At 49.1% G+C, this 19,669-nt stretch overlaps 2 protein-coding genes across 5 annotated transcripts in view; one reads left to right on the top strand and one right to left on the bottom strand.

Moving 5' to 3' along the window:
- VAMP1 (vesicle associated membrane protein 1) overlaps positions 1-16,067 on the bottom strand; it is a 75,531-nt gene extending 59,464 nt beyond the window's left edge. The window contains exons 1-5 of one of the 3 annotated variants that reach the window (XM_013063601.2): positions 15,995-16,067; positions 15,605-15,658; positions 12,295-12,421; positions 11,947-12,105; positions 11,220-11,271 (exon numbers count right to left, since the gene is read on the bottom strand). In XM_013063601.2, the coding sequence (XP_012919055.1) occupies positions 11,220-11,271; positions 11,947-12,105; positions 12,295-12,421; positions 15,605-15,630 (364 nt within the window). In that variant the 5' untranslated portion in view covers positions 15,631-15,658; positions 15,995-16,067. Of the gene's footprint in view, positions 1-8,613; positions 10,813-11,219; positions 11,272-11,946; positions 12,106-12,294; positions 12,422-15,604; positions 15,958-15,994 lie in introns of those variants that run through there. The other 2 variants (XM_004766716.3, XM_045071543.1) reach the window with 2 other exon arrangements.
- Positions 108-7,936, top strand: TAPBPL (TAP binding protein like). 2 transcript variants are annotated; one of them, XM_004766714.3, is made up of 7 exons: positions 108-660; positions 1,395-1,610; positions 1,757-2,014; positions 4,713-5,051; positions 5,661-5,963; positions 7,089-7,172; positions 7,349-7,936. In XM_004766714.3, exons 1-7 carry the CDS (start codon positions 594-596, stop codon positions 7,390-7,392), a joined length of 1,311 nt encoding a protein of 436 aa, XP_004766771.2. In that variant the 5' UTR covers positions 108-593; the 3' UTR covers positions 7,393-7,936. The 2 variants fall into 2 exon arrangements, with proteins under 2 accessions (XP_004766771.2, XP_012919051.1); XM_013063597.2 differs by having other exon boundaries at positions 109-660; positions 1,392-1,610.
- Positions 16,068-19,669: the final 3,602 nt, after the last annotated feature.

Below are 19,669 nucleotides of genomic sequence, written 5' to 3'. Positions count from 1 at the left end.
CCGCGGGCTCAATCTCTCAGTCTCTCTCTCTCTCTCAAATTCCAATCACACGGTGCAGGCCACACCCAGCCTCCTCTCCCAGATCAGGGATCTGAGGGAGGAGCTCTCTCTAGGGCCGACTAGCGTTGGGGCCCCGCCCAAGTCGGGGAGTGGGGATCGCGAGTGGGTATGGCACCCACAGAAAACGAAGAAAGTTCCCCCAATAGCCCCTCAGTCTCGCCCCCCCCACCCCGCCTTTTTCAGCTCCACTTTCTTGGTTGGGAAGCCAAAAGCATGCATGCAAGTCAAGTCAGATCTTGAGATAATCTGAGGATTTGGCGGGGTGCCATGGCGGGGGAGAAAAAGGAGAACAAGGAACAGGACTCTGGCAGGAGCACCTGGTGGCTTCACTCTCGAGCAAAGGCAGCCGCGGTGAGAGTCGAAGTGAAAGCGAAAGAGAAGTAGGCCAAGGACTGAAGAGAAAGCAACAGGCAGGCAAGGGTGGTTTGGAGAGGCCCCTCTTCTCCACCCGGGCGGTGCCTGCGGGAAGCCGTGAAGAGGGGCGGTGGGGGATTGGGGGGCTGGGGTACGAGGGGGGCGGGAGCGCTGCCCCCATGGGCACGGAGGAGAAATGGTGCCTGCTGCTGTGCTTGGTTCTGTCCGGGGTGGCAGCAGACCCAGGTGAGTGGGGAGCGCTGGCTGGGGGTGGGAGGGATGGGGGAGGGCACCAGGGAGCCACGAGGAAAGCGTTGGGGGGAAGGGCCCGGGATGGCCTCCTAAGCCCAACAGGAAAAGGCCAGCAAAGTAAAATACCAAAGGTGTTGGGGAGAGGGTAGAAGACTGTGGGAAAAGCCAAATGAAGAGAAGAGGGGCCTCCTGGGTGGATGTGGTGGGGGGCCTACCGGAGAGGGCAATGTCTGGGAGCAGAACCTGAAGGGGAAGGGTTCCCCAGCTAGGAAATCCGAGCAGGAGGTGATCTCCGGAGGTTTGGGGAGGGGAAGGCCACCGGTAATGGCAGAAAGCACAGCAGACCTAGTGGGCCGGCTGGGAAACCGAGAAGATGGTTGCCACTCAAGTGTCCTGTCTCCTCTTCCGGTGGCAGCTTTGCTCATTTATTTGCTTTAGCTGAGAATTCCCTTGACTGAAGAGAGTATTTGGTGCCAGTTGTAGTAATAAACTCTTCCAAGTAAGGCAAATCCAGGATTTTAAATAATTCCTACCAAGTATGTACCTGGAGTTAGCAGGTGCTTCCCAGAAAGGTTGGTGTGGGGTGACAAAAGAGGGACACAGAGACAGCTAGGACCCTGCAAGACTTTTACTCCTTCCTTGATGACTCCACAGCTGGGGTAGGTAACCTGGGCACAGAAGCAACTCTCTGGGAAGAGGGTGCTCACCCTGTCTTTAACCTGCAGCAGAAAGGCAGTCGCGGGCAGTGGATGTGGTCCTAGACTGCTTCCTGGTGGAGGAAGGTAGGCAGCTTGGAGGTTTTGCCAGCAGTAGGAACATGGTGAAGGCCTTGCTCGTGCTGAGGCAGGTACCAGTGCTGGATGACAGCTCCCTAGAAGGCCTTACCGACTTCCAAGGGGGCACGCTGGCTGAAGACAAACCACCTGTTACCTTCGAGGCCTCAGGTAAGAGCCCTGTACACTGTGTCCTGATCTTTCTGGGCTCCCTCTGCTGAGATAGCCTGGTGCCTGAGTACACCCACTGCGCTGGCTTCCCATGGGCCAGGTGTCCTCCAACCAACCAGACCTCTATGCTGCCCTTCTCCCCGCAGTGAACTTGGTACAGATTCCCCAGGCCGAGGCCTTGCTCCATGCTGACTGCAATGGGAAGGAGGTGACTTGTGAGATCTCCCACTATTTTCTCCAGGCCACTGAGAACGCAGCTTGGTTCATCACCAATGTGCAGGTATCTGGAGGAGGACCTAGTGTCTCCATGGTGATGAAGACTCCCAGGGATGTGGAGAATGGGGCGGTCTTGCACCCCACACTGAACCTGCCCTTGAGCTCCCAGGGGATGATACAAACTGCAGGTGAGAAATTTAAAAGTAGCAATAAGAAAGTTTTGGGGTGTTTTTGTTTTTTTTTTTTTTCAGGTTGTCAGTTATTGCGGAATAGAAGGAGAAGGAACAAGCCTACCTTCATCTACTTGAGTCATCTTAAGGTGTCCCCTAGCCTCAGTCCTTTCTCCTAAAGACCCAAATAATTGGATTGGGATCATTTTCACCTCCCTAATCTGAGGAAGTGACATGTGATGCTCCATTCGCATATGCTGTCCCTAGCAGTTTTGTTTTTTTTTTTTAAGATTTTATTTTTTATTTCACAGAGGGAGAGTTCACAAGTAGGCAGAGAACCAGGCAGAGAGAGAGAGGGAAGCAGGCTCCCTCTGTGGGGCTCGATCCCCGGATCCCAAGATCATGACCTGAACTGAAGGAAGAGGTTTAACCCACTGAGCCACCCAGGCACCCCTGTCCCTAGCAGTCTTATTAAGCCAAATACCAGTTGTATCCCAGCAAAAGCCAGCCTGGTCTGGTGCTTCAAGATGATTAAAGCAATGACAGGGATGCAAATTCATTCATTATCTCTTATCAGTAAAACCTGCTCCTTGCCCTCTCCCACCCACATCCCAGCAGGTACAGGAAATTGAGAACATCACAATAGATTTCTCTAGAGTTCATCAAACCCAGTATTTGGCCTTGAAAAATACCCAAACAAGTCTAGAGATTAGAGGGCTACCCTCTATCCTTAGAAAGCCCCAGAACACTTAAAAGTTTTCTGTGGTGCAACCTAAATTTATCCTGCCACGTCAGAAAAGAGAGGTTCTCATGTCAGTGTCAACCATAGTCCTGGCACAGCTAGATATCGCCCCCTTTTATCTTGGGATATTTCAAACCTACAAAAAAGGTGAAAGAATAATGGGGAGTAAATTGGGTAGTGACTACCCAATTATTAATATTTTGCCACATTCTCTCTCTTTATAAATGAGAGAATAGATAACCGCCAAACTAAGTAAGTTGCCCATATCTCAACACTTCACCCCAGAAGTTTCCATGCAGAGCATGTATTCCTTTAGAACACAAACTTTATAACCAAAAACAAGGATATTCTCCTTCATAATCACAAAACCATCACCCCAACAGCAAACCAAGATGGGGAGCAGTCTACAGTGGTGCAGGCAAACTGGGGTACAGTATGCAAAGAGTTCAGCATATTCTCACCATTATGCCATCACCATATTGGCAATCTTGAACACTATCAGTGATAAAATACTCCCCCTTTGCCAGGGCAGTCTGTTCCCATCACCCCCACCACTGCTTGGTACGCCACTGAGCATCAGACCTAAGAAACTGTAAAACTGATAGAGTAGTCCTTTCAGTACAGAGTCCAAATTCAAACTTCTCCAGCTGCCCCAATAATGTTCTGCATAGCTTTCTGGTTTGATTTTGGGTTTGTTTATTTGTTTTTGTTTTTTTTTTAAGGCCAGGATTCAAACAGTGATCATGCATTGTGTTTAGTTGTCCTGTACCTTTAGCTTACTTTCTTTTTTTTTTTTTAATATTTTTTTTATTTATCAGATAGAGAGTGAGAGTGAGCGAGCACAAACAAGGGAGCAGCAGGCAGAGGGAGAAGCAGGCTCCTTGCCAAGCAGGGAGCCTGATGCAGGACTCCCAGGATCTTGGGATCATGACCTGAGCGGAAGGCAGATGCTTAACCAACTGAGCCACCTAGGCGTCCCTCTTCTTTTTTTTTAAGATTTTATTTATTCACCTGACAGAGAGTGAACACAAGAAGGGGAAGTGGGAGAGGGAGGAAGAAGGCTCGCTGATCAGCAGAGAGCCCAACATGGGGCCTGATCCCAGGACCCTGAGATCATGACCAGAGCCAAAGGCAGACGCTCAACCAACCAAGCCACCCAGGGGCCCTAAGCTCTTAGCTTCCTTAAGTCTAGAACATTCTTCTCCCAGCACTGATATTTGGAGAGTCCAGGCCCACTGTCTCAAAGAGCATCCCACCATTTGGATGTGTCTGATTGTTCCTCATTAGATTCAGGTTTAGCACACTTGGCACAAATACTACCACTGTGTGCTTTTTAAATCTCTTGCTCCTGGGGCATCTGGGTGGCTCAGTGGGTTAAAGCCCCTGCCTTCGGCTCAGGTCATGATCTCAGGGTCCTGGGATGGAGCCCGGCGTTGGGCTCTCTGCTCAGTGGGAAGCCTGCTTCCTCCTCTCTCTGCCTACTTGTGATCTCTGTCTGTCAAATTAATAAAGAAAATCTTTTAATAAATAAATAAATAAATCTCTTACTCCTATGTTGTCTTCACAGCATCCTTGCCTTAAGCAGATGGCCTTGGCAACCCTCAGTGACTTGCCCAAGGTCACAAAGCTAGTAAGTGGAAAGAGCAGGGTTCCAAAGCTTTTTCTGCTATTCCAGTGGCCTGACCTGAAGGTCAATGGTAACCACTAATTTTGGCTATGGACTGTCTGGTGAGAAGTCCATAGCTTTTGTTAGATTGTCTGGGGGTAAGTGACTCCAAAATAGTTAGGTTTACCATGTGTGCCAGGCTGCCTTTCCAGAGCACCATTTCTCTGTGGTTCCAACTAGTGGGAAATGAGCTCAACTGACCTCATTGTCCAGAGGAGGGAGCAGGGGCAGTCGTGTACCTACAGCTAGAAATTGAGTGGGCTGAAGGAGGAAGCAGCCCACAATCACCCTTCATTTTCTCATTGCAGTGGAGCTCCAAGTGACAACACAGACCCCATCCCTGAATGTCCTGCTGGGGTCCTCAGCCTCCCTGCCCTGTGGCTTCTCCATGGCACCGGGCTTGGACCTGACCCATGTGGAGTGGCGGCTGCACCATAAGGGTAACGGCGAGCTGGTGTACAGCTGGACCAGGGGGCTGCGGCAGGCCAAGCGCAAGGGCGCTGCGCTGCAGCCTGAACAGCTACTTGTGGCTGGGGACGCCTCGCTTGCCCTGCCTAGCCTCACCCTGAAGGACGAGGGGACCTACATTTGTCAGATCACCACCTCTCTGTACCAAGCTCAACAAATCATCCAAGTCCATGTCCAAGGTGAGGCCATACTTGGGTCTCCGTGGGAGAGTGGAAGGGATATGCTATGGGAGCGTTTTCCAGGACAGAGTCCAACACAAGGGCAAGTCCCCGAGAGGCAGATGGTCACATTGCCATGACCTAACTGCCATCACCATCACCTCTAGGCACAGACCATTCCCTGTCAGACTCCAGGAGAATTCCACCAGGCAGTTTCCCAGCCCGGATCCCACCGCCCTATCCTGGCTGGCTGTCTCCCAAGTACCCCAGTCCTTGGGACCACATCCTGAGAAGGAGCAGCAGCAAACTGAGGAGGGGCCGTGGGCGCTGTCTGACTGGCAGGAGTACTTAATCACTGATGTCCTTGAAAACCAGCAGCCTATAGTGATGGGAAGAAGTCAACCTTTACTTGGTTACTACTATTTTTCAACTGCCTATGAAAGACGTGCTCCCTTCTGGCCTGCACCCAGGGTGGACTCCTTACACCCACCTTGGGCCCTCCACTGGGGGGTAATTCCGTCAGCTCCCACAACCTACTTTCACTCCCAGCAGGAAGAGAAAGGAAGCTTTGGGAGATTAAGCCATCAGGTTGGGGCCCTCTGGCATCTTCTTCCTCATTCTTTCTTCCAGCTTCCCCCAAAGTACAACTCAGCTTGGAGAACAAAACTCTGCCAGCCACCCTCATCTGCAGCATCACTGGCTATTATCCTTTGGACATAACCGTGACGTGGAGCCGAGAGGAGCCAGGTGGAGCCCCGGTCCCAGTCTCTGGCGCCTCCTTCTCCAGCCTCCGGCAAAGCGCAGCGGGCACCTACAGCATTTCCTCCTTCCTGACCGTAGAACCTGGCCCTGCAGGCATCACTTACACCTGCCAGGTCGCCCACAGCTCCCTGGAGCAGCCCCTGGGGGCCAGCACCCAGATCCTCCCACCAGGTACTAGGACTGCCCTCCTTTCTCATGGCTCTCCTGCCCCCAGCTCAGTCTCTGGCCTTGTTCTGCTTCCCACAGCACTTTGTTCAACCTCTGCCTCTTGGTTCCCAAAGTGGCAGCCCCCCATCCTAGCTGCCCCCACATCCCAAGACTCCACCAAACCCCAGGTTCCAGGGCCTCAGGCAGTATACTGAGAGCTGGAGACCAAGGGTTCCTGCCCTCAAGGAGCTTAGTCAGTTTGGAGGGACTGACACCACTGACGCCAGCTGAGGGAGCTAGCTCAGTGGGGGAGAAAACAGCCAAGATGGAAAGAACAGCATATGTGAAGGTCAGATTATAAACAGTCCCAGGAGAACTTGGGGAACTGCACAGCTAGACCCAAGGGTATGTGGGGAAAGGGAGAAGTGGCCCTGGAGCTTGAAAGTAATTACATCTATTGAGCATTTACATGAATCAAGCTCTGTACTAAGTAGTTAGCTATATGATCACATGTATTATCATGACTCCCATTTTACTGATGAGCAAACTAGCTCTTACAGATGTCAGGGAATTTGCCCAAGACCACCTACCTAGTAAAAAAGAAAATATGAAAAATGGGCATTGACTGCCTTCCAGCCTTAAACCCTCTACGCTATTAGAGGGCAGATCACAATGGGCTTTCAAGCTGCAATTTCATCCTAAAGTCACAGAATGTCATTGAGAGGTTTTCAACAAGAAATGCAAATACCCAGGAACCATTTGGTGGCTCACCAGACTGCAAGCTTCCCCATAACTGGGGTTTTGTCTCAGCTTACTTCGTTTCCCCAGCTAGTCGCAAAATTTCAGTTTACCTGTCAACAACTTATCTAACCTAAATCTCTCTAAATGTCCCAAGGTGGAAAGGGGTAGGAAAACACATGGACATCCCATAACCTTCAACAAATGCGAATACTACAGTGTGCCCAGTTCCTAGGTGAAAGCAGAACGCTTGCCAAGAGCTCCTTAACCAGGGATGGGGGTGCACACGCAGACTTGCTCTCTCTCTCCTCTCCCTTTCTTTCCCTGTTTTGTCCCTCTTGCTGGGGCAGGTGCAGCCTCAAAAATTATTCCAACCTACTGATTCCTGCCTGTGCTGTTCTCAACCTACAGAGCAGAAAACAGCCTTTGGAGTCCTTTTGGCCAGCAGCCTCTTCCTTCTTGCACTGCTGTTCCTGGGGCTTCAGAGACGGCAAGGTAAGCCCTGCCCTGCCCTTCCTTACCTGTAGATCAGCCAGCTCCAGCCACCTCCCCACCCAGCCCAGGGATGAAGCCCAAGTGTCCTGAGTTCCAGCCAGTCCCCATACCACAGACCCTGGCTTTTGGGGTTACCTCAATTGAAAACATCCTCCTTCCTTCTTGTTTTCTCCTAGCTACCTCACCAAGATCTGCCAAGACTCTGAGGCCCTCTGGGTAACTACCCTCCTGCCTCAGAGCAAAAGAGAACAGTAGTCACATTGTCCCAGAAGGACTCCAGCCAAGTCTCAGAGCTCAAAAAGACCCCAAAAAAGGCATGAAGAAGGCACAGATCCTGGGGACCCTGGCTCTGTGTGGGTCTCTGCCTTCCTTCCTTGTGTCCCTGGGCTGAACACCAAGGGAGAAAACGTGAAGAGGTGAGAGGGTGGTAGAAAGCAGAATGTCTTGGTAGGAGGTTACAAAATGAGCCTATGGTAGGAAAGAAAAAGGGAAAACACTAAGAAAGGAGTAAGTGGGCAAGTCATGACCTCATGGTTCATGAGATGGAGACCTGCATGGGGCTCCATGCTCAGTGGGGGTCTGCTTGAAGATTCTCTCCCTCTGCCCCTCCCCCCAACTCGTGCTCTCATTCCCTCTCTAAAATAAATAAATCTTTTTTAAAAAAAGGAGTGGAGGGGCAGTGGGACAAAGGGGTGTGGCAGTTGGGCCACAACACACAAGCATTTGAACTCTGTCCAAATAAAAGTCTCTTGTGTCCTCAGAAACAAAGCTTTTCCACTTTCCTGTCTTTCCCCACACCGGACCCAACTGAGCCCTGTCCTCAAGCCTTGCCACACCCACTGGCAGAGTGTTCAGGGTATGAAACGAAGACCCTCAGAGGCGGCCCAGGGGCGCCATGTCAGGTTGCTCTGTTTGGAACCCTGAGCCACAATTAAGGTCGTGCTCTTTTGGACAGAGCCTCCCTCATTCAACTGCCAGGTAGAGATTTCTCCTTCCATCCAACTCTAAGATGTGTCTGGTAAGGAGAGCGGAACTCAGCAGAAGAAAACTGGACGTGAGGCTGCTGGGGAACAGGGTGTGTCCGCAGAGGCCTCATGTGGGCGCCCCCTCGGACAGGCTGGGCAGCACGAGGACATAGGAAGGAGGCAGAGGGGAGGAGTCAGAGAAAACCTGCAGTGGTTTCTGATGTGATATGTGAGATGCCCACTCAACTTCCTGTCACCACTTCCTCTCACTAGCACCTGGAAGAGTTGGGCCGCGCCAGGTACAGACGCAGAGCAGAGACCACTTCCTCTGCCAACACATGGATCTTTTATCTCGAGAGTGCCACACGGCACCTGTAAGACAGCCTTCCGGCCTCACGCAACAACACACCGTAAAGGAAAAGAACCTCTCCCCCGCCCCTCCTCAGTTACTCCAACCCAAACAACAACCAAGTCAGTTTAGTGGTAGGAATTTATATATATATATTTTTTGCCTTTGTTCAGAATACATGAAATCGGTAAATATGTCACATGCGTTGGGTGGAAGTACAACAGTTATTATTCTATACAAGTATGAGGTTGGGGGTAGGAAAAAAGACAGAAGTGATGACAGACACACAGTGGAAACCCCACATCGACTCATGGCAAACCAAGGAAGAAGGGGATGTGGGAAGCTCGGCTTCATTTGACTGCAAAGTCCCAGGGTTTGGTTGCATATTTGCTCATGCACATGGGTGGTGGGAGGGAAGAGGGACAGCAAAGACACAGAAGAGGGTACAGGGTGGGGTGAGAAAGAAAGGAGAAGGCCAAACATCCCCAAAAGAACAAAGCCAACTACATCTGGTGAGCCTCAGAGGGACAGAAACCCAGGAAAGAATTCCTGTGACAGGGCTGGGTGGGCCAAGAGGGCGAATTTGCTCCAGGCTCGGGACACATCGAGGACAGTGGCAGTTCTTCTCCAGCGGTGACCCCCTGCATTAGGCAAGGAGGAGCCCAGAGGAGATTGGAGACCTTCGAGGGGGGCCGTTGGGAGGGTACACTGACTGCTTTCTTCCAGCTCTTCAGTCCTGCCCTGAGGCAGGACGAAGGGAATGTGGGAAACAGGGGCAAAAGGAGAGGAAGGATGGTTTTGTGCAATGAAATGCTGCTGCATGGAAAGGAAGCACCCAGACCCAGCCCGGCCTGGCCTGGCCTCGCCTCAGCCTCTTCCTGCTTGTGGGCTGGAGGACGGGAGGAATAAGGGGTCATGGGTGTTCCCCCTTGCTGCTCCCAGCCTTCCTCCTTCCTTCACGCCTGGGTCTGTTCCACTCCACAAGCTATCCTGAAGCCCAGCCGTGGCCTCCCACCCTCAGGTTCCACTGTCTCCCCCCATAAACCATGCAGAGAGGAAAGGGAAGGAGGCAAAGTGGAATTCAGAAGGGGAACACAGCACAGGAAGAACAGACAGGTGGCTCTAGATAAGAGGGCCCATAATGGCACAGCAGTGCACATGCGCACCTGTCCACAGACGGTCCCCCCTCCCACCCAAGACCAGTCGGGAGCGTATACTGGACTTCTCAGAATACTCAGAAATCTGCCAGCTTCAGGAAAGACCTCCAGCCTCATCCTATCTTTGGTAAGTAAATGGGAAGGGTGTAGAGGAAAGCAGTCCTGGAGAGCCCAGGTATCCTCATTTCTAACACCTCACACTTTATCAAGAGGAAGGGAGAAGTGGGACCCTCCCCAATGAGCTGGCAACAAGTGGCTTCTTCCAAGCTTGTTATTTTCAGATTAGGCCCTTGACTTGTTGTCTCTCTATAATTAATACTTGTCCTCTCCAACAACTAAAACTAACTCAGAATCCCCAGCTTTGGCTCTATGAAACTATTTGGTGCTCTCATAAATGATACAGAATCCTGCAGAAAATGTGGACGAGAGACAACCCCTTGTAGTTATGAGTTTAGAGGGCTGCTTCTAGGATGGGAATGAAGCTGGTCCTTTTGCAATTAAGATGCCTTCTGTAGGTCTCCAGAAAACAAAGCAAAAGGCTGTACGATCCCTGATGACAGAAAGTCTTGGACAGATCAGAAATAACTACAAAAACAGATTGGACTTTCCAAAAGGGCACGACCCCAGAACCAAGCTGGACTTCAGGCCCACCCCAGGCTCCTTTTCAGGTCTGGCCTAAGAGAAGAGCCCCTAGTGATCAGTGCAGTCCTGAGTGAGCTGCCCTTCTCCCTGCTGTTCTCAGCCCCCTCCCGCCAGTGACCTGGCCTTTCCTGGTGACACCATGGGCACCAACACCCTTCTCCTTCCCCAATCTTAACAGCTTCTTGGGCACGTCACCTTGGCTACACCCCCTCCTCTTCTCTTGGCCTCCAATTCTTTTTGGCTTTGGGGGAACTTGAGAGCACATAAGAAGAGGGTAGGGAGGTGCCAGCTGTGGCTCTTCAGGGAGTTACTTCGAGACTGTGCCACGAGCAGCAGTTCTAGTGTTGAGGGACACAGTGCAAATGAGAGCAACAGAAAAGGAGGAATGGGCGATGGAGAAGCCAGGACAGGGTGGAGGAAGGTAGATGGGGACGTTCGTTGAGAGAGCAAACAGAGGGAGAGGGATGTGAGTTTGGATGGCAATGGAGAACAGGGAGGGGTGGCACATTCTCAAGTAAAAAAGTAGACTGGACACAGGAATCAGGAAGTCCCAGATGGAAAAGAAAAAGAGACAGGAGAAAACAAGAGGGCAAATTACATCAAGTTACTAGACATTCAGGCCTTTCAGTCGCAGGTGTCCCAATCCCGTGGTCTCCCTCTGACCCAAGCCAGTGACAAACAGCACAGCCCCACTTCCTCAGAATAGGAAGGACCATCTTCCCATGAGATCTTGCAGAGGGAAGGCTTGTCCATCAAGGAAGTCCCTTGTCTTTGCCCTTCCTCCCTCCCAAACCAGGTGACGATCCCACAGCAGTGATCTCCATACCTCAGTGAGAGCAGCCCCACTCCCCAGGCAGGCAGGCAGGCAGGGCTGGGAGAAGATTCCAGGACCTTCCCACCTCTTCACCCCACCAGCAATCTCAGCGATACTTACTTACAATAACTACCACGATGATGGCACAGATAGCTCCCAGCATGATCATCATCTGAGGAAACATTGACATAAAAATGGGTCCTTGGATTTGGGGAAGAGGAAAGAGGATGTTCCCACTAGAGACGTGGGAAAAGAGCTTCCTCCATCCTGGGGACGGTGGAAGAAACCACTCATCTCCCAGGAAATAGGCGGGCCCAACCCTCCAGTTCCCCATGAGACAACCACCCCTGCACCACAGCTGAGGCTTCCCAGAAACATCCAAGCATCTATGGCTCACTCCATCTCGCTTAGCTCCTTTTGCCTGAAGCTTTGGATCTCAGATACTGGATCTTTAGTCAGTTGGTTCATTTTCCATTGTGAAGTATTCACCTTATTCCTAAAAGCTGCAGGTATTTAAATATAGACCTATCTTAGCCATCGAGTTAATGTTGGCTGTGTGTGGGGAAGGATGAGGCAAGATTTTCCCAGGTGTCTTTGAGGGAAAAGCAGCCCAACTGACCACTTCCCAACTCCTCAGGGTATGGCTGGCACCCAGTTAGTGGTTCTGAGCGCTCTAGCCTACCCTGGTGGCCAATTCTGGGTACTGCATCTCAAGGAGGCTTTCGGATTTCCTCCCCTCAAGGTTCCTCAGTGCCACAGGAGGTGAGGAAGGTAGAACTTGAGCGTTTTCTTTTCTTCCAGGAGTTGAGGCCCAGGAAGAAAAGGCAGAGAGGACAAGAAAACTCACCTTGCAGTCTTTCCACCAATACTTCCTCTTTAGCTTGGCAGCACTGGTCTCAAACCGTGACGCTCCCACTTGCAAGGCGTCAGCTCGGTCATCTAGCTGTGACAGTATCTCATCTCTCTTCAGGACCTTGTCCACATTCACACGCATGATGTCCACAACCTGAAGGGGTGCAGAAACAAAGCTAGTAAGCTTCCCTGCTAGAGACGGGTGAAAAACAACAGAATCTCAAGTCTGGTCCTGTGTAACTCAGGGATGACTTGCTTCTAAGAGCTTTTAGGCACCCCTTTATTTAAAAAAAAAAAAAAAAAAAAAGGTTCTAAATTCTCAGAGAAAAAGCTTTCCACTTACTTCCTCCACTTGTGCCTGGGTTTGCTGTAGTCGTCTGTTACTGGTTGTATTAGGAGGAGGGCCAGGGGGGCCCCCTCCTGGGGCAGTCCCTTCTGCCCCTTCAGTGGGAGGCTGAGCTGGAGCAGACCTGTGGAGGGGAAGGGGACCGAGTACACAAAGTAACTGAGACAAGAAAGGAATCACATGCTTTCTGGCCCCATATGACAAATGCTATGGTGATGAGGCTCCATGCAACCAGAAGGGATTCTAACTTCTTGGCAACACCAAGGAGGGAGATGCAGCATAGAGGAAGAAGCAAAAGATGAAAGATCCTGTAACAACATTTAGGAGGGGTTCAGGGACATTCAGGGTGGCATCAAGAGATCTTCTTTGGGGCTATCCTTTGCCCTAAATTCAAACATCCTCTGGCACATTGGCTAAAGGGGAAAAGGTGCCAGCCTTGAACTAAATGGCACTTCCCTGACTGTCAGAAAGAAGCCTTTTGGGGCCCCTGGGTGGCTCAGTCATTGAGTGTCTTCCTTCAGCTCAGGTCATGATCCCCGGGTCCTAGGATTGAGTCCCTCATCAGGCTTCCTGCTCTGCAGGAAGCCTCCTTCTCCCTCTCTGACTCCCCCTGCTTGTATTCCCTCTCACTGTGTCTCTCTCTGTCAAATAAATACATAAAATCTTTTAAAAAAAAAGGGGGGGGGAAGCCTTTCACATGAAGTCAAACTGGAAAATTCCTATTCAGGTTAAGAGAAATTCATACAAAAAAACTAACACTTACGGACCAAACAGCTCTTTTATGCAAAGCCTAAAGAACACAAGCAAGTTGACAGACTCTGTTGAGCTGTTGTTTCATACAATGATTAGTATATAGGAGCAGCTGTAAGGAAATCTTGGAGAATCACCAAAGGCAAGGCTTCTGTAGGTAGATTTAAGTCAGGACTGTTCACTTGCTTTGTTTTTGGCAGAGAAGATGGGTGTTTCACTTAGATAAACCTGGGGTGCCAGGCAATTGTCTTAGTTATGAAACTGTTCCACGAGCACAGACAGGAATCAAGAATATGGGTAATGGTCTTTGACATACATGCATCATAGAGCGTGTCCCTTCCTTTTCTAGATTTGTCATCAAGTCTCAGGAAGCTCCCCTAATTCTTTATGTCCCAAAGAGAAATCTTGGTTTACACTACTGCACAGATTCTTTCTTTCCCTTAGCCTTAGAAGGAATGAATCTAGTGGAGGTCTTCAAGATAAAATCCTTTCCATGTCCCAACACATGGGGACTAAATTCACCTTCTGAAGAATTCCCAGAAATCTAACCTAAGGCATGAGATTTTTCTCTCCCAAGAAAGAATACACCAACAGAGGGAGAGCTCTCAAACTTGATGGAGAATAGAATCTCACAAAACATACCTCACAGGAGCAGTCCAAGAGTAAATGCATTAAGAATTAAATCATCACAAAAAGGAAATGCCTGGACTACTCACAACAGAACTGATACCCAGAAAATTCTTCCTAAGTGATTTTTTTTTTTTTTGGACTAAAAAGAGAATAACTCTTCACAGAGGCTTTACTAGCAGACTATACCCAACTCAACCCCATTAAAGAAATCACTTTCTCATCTCCCTCTAAAGCACAAAGAAAGAAAAAAGATACAAAGTCATGGAAGGCAGAAGACTCTTGTGTTACTACTGAGCTAAGCAATCTAGTTCTCTGAAAAGTGGAAAACTCAGTGAGTAGGTAGCAGACAGTATTTGGTCTTGGAAGCAGTCCAGGATGGTCGCACCAATGACAATTTTAAGGTCAGAGACCTCGTGATGCCTTGCTTGTCACCATGCTTTCCCCATTTCCTTCAGTTCATCCCACATGTGTGCTGTTGGGAACCAGTACATCCCCCTCCTCCCCAGTGTGTGGGAGGAAAAAATGGAATTTTAGGGCTTGGCCAAAAGGCACAGAAAATCACATATAGTTAAAACCGCAGAAATCAGAACTGAGCTACACTGGGAGGCCTGGGTATCTCAGTCGGTAGAGCATCAGACTTTTATCTGAGGGTCCGGGGTTCAAGTCCGGTTCAGGCGGTAATCAGTACTTTGGGGTGACTGGGTGGCTCAGTGGGTTAAAGCCTCTGCCTTCAACTCAGGTCATGGTCCCAGGGTCCTGGGATCCAGCTACATTGGGCTCTCTGCTGAGCAGAGAGCCTGCTTCTCCCTCTCTGCCTGCCTCTTTGCTTACTTGTGATCTCTGTCTGTCAAACAAATAAATAAAATCTTCCAAAAAAATGCAGAAATCAAATAGAGAAAAAGCGAAATGGTTATAAAGCATTTGAAGGGACGATTTCACTTACTATTTGTTGGGAGTTGGGAACACTCAGCAATAAAACATCCAGGGGTAGTCATAACTCATACGTCACATTAGTAAATCTTTTCCCCTTTTTGTCACTAAGAGAAGCAACACAAATATATCTAAGACAAGCCAGGACTCCAGACAATAATAAGAAAGAAAAGTCTCTACTAAATATATGGTGGTCCTGAGAGGGATATACTTCATTCGTCTTGCCACAGTTCTCCCTCAGGATCTTGAGACGCCGGTTGTGTTGAAGATGGTCAGACACTAAATTGAACTGTTAGAGGAAGTCAGGGATCCTCAGTTTTATTTCTCTTCCAACTTGGCCTGGTCCGGATGACGGGAAAACACCTCCTATACAGGTGGCCTTGAGATGAATGGCTGCTTGGAACCACATGCCACGGCTCCCTGAGTCTTTCTGAGCTGCTCACCTGGCGCCAAAGAACTGTCGGATAAGTTTCTGGATCTTTGCTCACTGCTAAGAGGGGGGTGGGCGAGTAGGGTAACACGGCACAGATGGGTCGAGGGGCATACATAAATCCGGAGATCGCAGAGCAACTCAAGTTACTAACTGGCGGGTGCACTCTTTACTGTTTCCAGAAGCCCTAAGTACAGATTCGATCAGACAACAAGAAAGGATCTTGAACCCCCTCCCCAATGTCTCTCCATGCCCCACCTTCGTCCGGTCCCGGGCTTCACCGTTACCGAGACTTGAACGGGGCGCCCGCAAGCCAGAGGAGACAGTGCCATGAAAGTGGGACCCCCGCGCCCCTGCCCGACCCCGTGGGGTGCTGGCTGTGACTACTGCAGGAATGGGGTGCTGCCCTTCCTCCCCAGGGGCGGCCAGGTCTGGGGGCGGCGCGCCGTGGTGGTTCCCCGCGTCGCAGCAGCTGCTGCAATGCGCCATTTTCCGTCCCGCAGAGTCCGGTCTGGGGGTGGGAGTTAGCAAGGAGGTGTCGAGCCCCCCACACCAGGGGCAACTCACATTTCTGTGGCTGTTGAGGGATCCATCTTGTCTCCTGAGGCTGCGGCCAGATACCTGGGCGGGGAAACGCTGCGGCTGAAGTCTACGGAGTCGCCAAACTCCACCTCCAACCACACACCACAGCTCCAGTTGCGGTACAACTTACCGCAGCTACCGCGCGGATCCCACACTTTATTAGCGTCGGCCACGCCTCCCAGTAACATTGACAACCCCGCGGCCCAATCAACGCGCAGGACAGGCGTCAGTCCAGAAGCCAAGCCCGACTACGGCCGAGCCCCCCCAGCCCCAGCAAGTTGGCCAATCCCAGCTCTCCTCTCACAGCCCGACTCCGGGAAGGAGCGGTGGCCGAGGGGATCGTTCACTGACCACTACGACTATAGTTTTGCTTACCAGTCTAAGGGCTGAGTGGAAACAGGCTCCTGCTCTCTGGAAGGGCGGTGCCAATAGTTTGATTTAAGGCCCTTGGGCCCCTGCCAGCCAATCGCGGAGCAGTTCCTAAAGTCCGCCCACGGTCCCTAGCTCCAGCCAGTCACAGCCGTGGGCGGGCCCCAGCGCGTTGTCGCCCAGACTTGAGAGCGCTCGGTAAGAAGGCAGACCCTACCTTCCCAGCCCCTCACAAACAGCTCTGAGGTGTAGAATTCAAGGAGGCAGAGCAGCGGGTCGCGTCACCCAGTTCCCCGCGCGGAGACTTCATTCATCTTTTTCCTTCAGCATAGCCAGCAAGCTCCTCACGCGGTGTCTCCTAAAACGAACAACCCGTGCACACCCTCTCCCCCTCTCCCTCCCACGCAGGTCTCCACATCGACTCCGTTGCCCAAACCACCTGGAAACCAGCCTAGATTTCCTTACCCGTTCACCGAGGTGAGTCGATTTTTCATTCTTAGGATTCGCTCCCTTCGTATCACCGTCCTGCTCTCACTTTATTTATTTTTTTTCTTACAAAAATTTTGTTTGTCTGAGAGAGCGCGCGAGTGAGTGCGCACGTGCAGGGGGAGCAGCAGGCAGAGGCGGAGGGAGAAGCAGGCTCCCTGCCGAGCAAGGAGCCTGATGCGGGACTCGATCCTAGAATTCTGGGATCACGACCTGAGCTGAAGGCAGCCGCTTAACCGACTGAGCCACCCGGGCGTCCCCCTGCTCTCACTTTAGACTATTCCCCTTGCCTGGACCCACTGAGTTGTAAAACTGAACCGTTATTGTAGCTCCCGCTAAGGATAAAAAAGGTGGCAAATGAACTGATGCCACGCTTTCTTATAACTTTGATTTTTTATTTTACATTTATTGAAAGTGTAGACTTCTATAGATACAGGTTTTTGTAATAGCTCACTCTAGTGCGTACATAAAAAGGAAATTTAAAAAGAGTAACGTGGTAACAGTATCCCCAAAACTTCACATTCAAAGCCGTATGCCTATGATTTTTTTTTTTTTTTTTTTTTTTAATACTCAGCCTTACACACAATGTAGTCCTCTGTGCATGCCATCAAGGGCTTTGGTGATGTAGCATTTCTTAAGAGTGTTCCTCTTCTGTCTCTAGAATTTTCTTCCAAGCCTCAGACACCCGTTTTGCACGTTTTGATTCTTCTGAGTAGGTTTGACAAATACAGTATGACTACTGTCTGGCTGATAGTTGTAATGAAACATCCCAATTTAGATGTTAAAGTATAAACAAAATGCCTCCTAGAATCAAGGAAATGTATCTTTCTGATTCTAGTCTTGCCCTCCCTCATATACATCTTCTAAGAAACCACCAGGAAGATCTATCCAAACCCCCCCCCCCCAGTCTCCCTTGAAGGAGCTCCTGGGTGGCTCAGTGGGTTAAGCTTCTGCCTTTGGCTCAGGTGGTCAGCTCAGGGTCCTGGGATGGAGCCCCACATCCTCTGCACAGCAGGGAGCCTGCTTCCGCTTCCTCCTCTCTCTCTGCCTGCCTCTTTGCCTACTTGTGATCTCTCTTTCTCTCTCTCTGTCAAATAAAAAAATAAAATCTTAAAAAAAATCTCCCTTGGAAAAAAACCAATAGAAAAAAATCAGTGAATTTTTTAAAAATTAAGATTTTATTTAAAGATTTTTATTTATTTATTTATCAGGGCACGTGGGTGGCTCAGTAGGTTAAAGCCTCTGCCTTCAGCTCAGGTCATGATCCCAGGGTCCTGGGATCGAGCCTCACATCAGGCTCTCTTCTATGCAGGGAGCCTGCTTCCATTCCTCTCTCCCTCTCTCTGCCCGTCTCTCCGCCTACTTGTGATCTCTGTCTGTCAAATAAATAAATAAATCTTTAAAAATATATATATTTATTTGTTTATTTATTTGGCAGGGTGATAGAGAGCACAAGTACGCAGAGAGGCAGGCAGAGGGAGAGGAAGAAGCAGACTCTCCGCAGAGCAGGGAGCCCAATGTGGGGCTTGATCTCAGGACTCTGGGATCATGACCCGAGCCGAAGGCAGACCCTTAACCAATTGAGCCACCCAGGTGCCCCGAAATTAAGATTTTTTTAAACTTGTTGAAAAATAATTGTAGATTCACATAAGGTGGCCTCCCATCTCCCTTCACCTAGTTCCCCACAGTGGTAACAGTACAGTATTCAAACCAGGAAATTAACGTTGGTACAATCCACAGAGTTTATTCATATTTCACCAGTCTTACTTACACGCATTCGTGTGTGTTTTTATGTAATATGTGTGTAGATTCCCGTAACCACCACCACAGTCACCATATAGAACTATGACATTACTATCAGGCTCCTTTGTGCTATCCTTTTATAGCCATATCTAACCCTTATCAGCCACTAATTTGTTCTCCATCTTTATAACTTTATTTCAAGAATGTTACATAAATGGGATCATACAGTATGAGACCTTTTAAGATTGGCTTTTTTCCTATTTTTGCCTATGGATGTCCAATTGCTCCAGGACCACTTGTTGACAAAGCACCCCTTCCTCCATGCTGCCCTGGAAGTCCATCCAACTTATCAATAGTTTTCTTGCTGAGTAGTATTCTGTGGAATGAGTATGCCATAATTTAACTATCTACCTCACTAAAGGACAAGTGCAATTATTGGGTAGGAAAGTAATCATGTTTAGTTTTAGAAGAATCTGCCAAACTGCTTTCCACAGTCGCTTTACCAATTACCAGCAATGTTTCCCCACATTTTCACCAACATTTGGTATTGTCAGTAGTTTCTTTATTCTTGCCATTTTGATAGGTCTGTAGTGATATATCATTGTAGTTTTAATTCTCATTCCTCTAGTGGATGATGATGTTGCACATGTTTTAATGTGTTTTTTGCCATCCATTTATCCTCTTTGGTGAAGGGTCTGTTCATACCTTTTGCCCATTTTCTAATTGGGTTGCCCCCTCCCTTTTTTTTTTTTTATAACTATTGAGTTTTTAGAACTTCTTTATGTATTCTAGATAAAGTACTTTGTCTAATAAGTGCTTTCTCCAGGTCTGTCATTTGTCTTTTTATCCTCTTAAAGGGATCTTTTCATAGAGCAAAGGTTTTTGGTTCTGTTAGGATCCAATTTATTAACTTCTCCTTCTATGGATTATACTTTTGATGTAAAGTCTAAGAAGCTTTGCCTAGCTCTAGACCCTGATGATTTTTTTCTTATTTTATTTTCTATAAGTTGTATATTTCTATGTTTCACATGTAAGTCTGTGATCTATTTTGAGTTCATTGTTGTATAAGGTGTAAAGTTTAGGTCAAGGTTCATTTTATTGTCTATGGATGTCCATCTGGTCCAGGACGATTTATTGAGAAAGCAAACCTTTCTCCATTGAATTGCTTTTGCACCTTTGTCAAAAACCAGTTTGGCAACAAAACCTAACAGCACACCTAAAGGAGCTGGAAAAGGAACAAAAAAGAACTTATCAAACTCAACACCCCCAAAATAAATAATCCAGTTAATAAATAGGCCAAAGACATGAACAGACATCTCTCCAAAGAAGACGAATAAATGGCTAACAGATGCATGAAAAAAATGCTCAACATCATTCATTATCAAGGAAATACAAATCAAAACCACAATGAGATACCACCTCACAATGATCAGAATAGCTAAAATTAACCAC

This window comes from Mustela putorius, unplaced genomic scaffold (assembly GCF_011764305.1).
Source record: "Mustela putorius furo isolate JIRA1106 unplaced genomic scaffold, ASM1176430v1.1 tig00003988_pilon_pilon_pilon, whole genome shotgun sequence".
Taxonomy (NCBI): Eukaryota; Metazoa; Chordata; class Mammalia; order Carnivora; family Mustelidae; genus Mustela; species Mustela putorius.
This window is presented reverse-complemented; position numbering and strand designations above follow the sequence as displayed.

Excerpts from the sequence above, each read along its gene's own strand:
- TAPBPL (XM_013063597.2), top strand. The coding sequence starts at position 594 with ATGGGCACGGAGGAGAAATGGTGCCTGCTGCTGTGCTTGGTTCTGTCC. Across the intron at positions 5,052-5,660 it reads CATCCAAGTCCATGTCCAAG|CTTCCCCCAAAGTACAACTC; the intron begins GTGAGGCCATAC and ends TCTTTCTTCCAG. Across the intron at positions 7,173-7,348 it reads GGGGCTTCAGAGACGGCAAG|CTACCTCACCAAGATCTGCC; the intron begins GTAAGCCCTGCC and ends GTTTTCTCCTAG.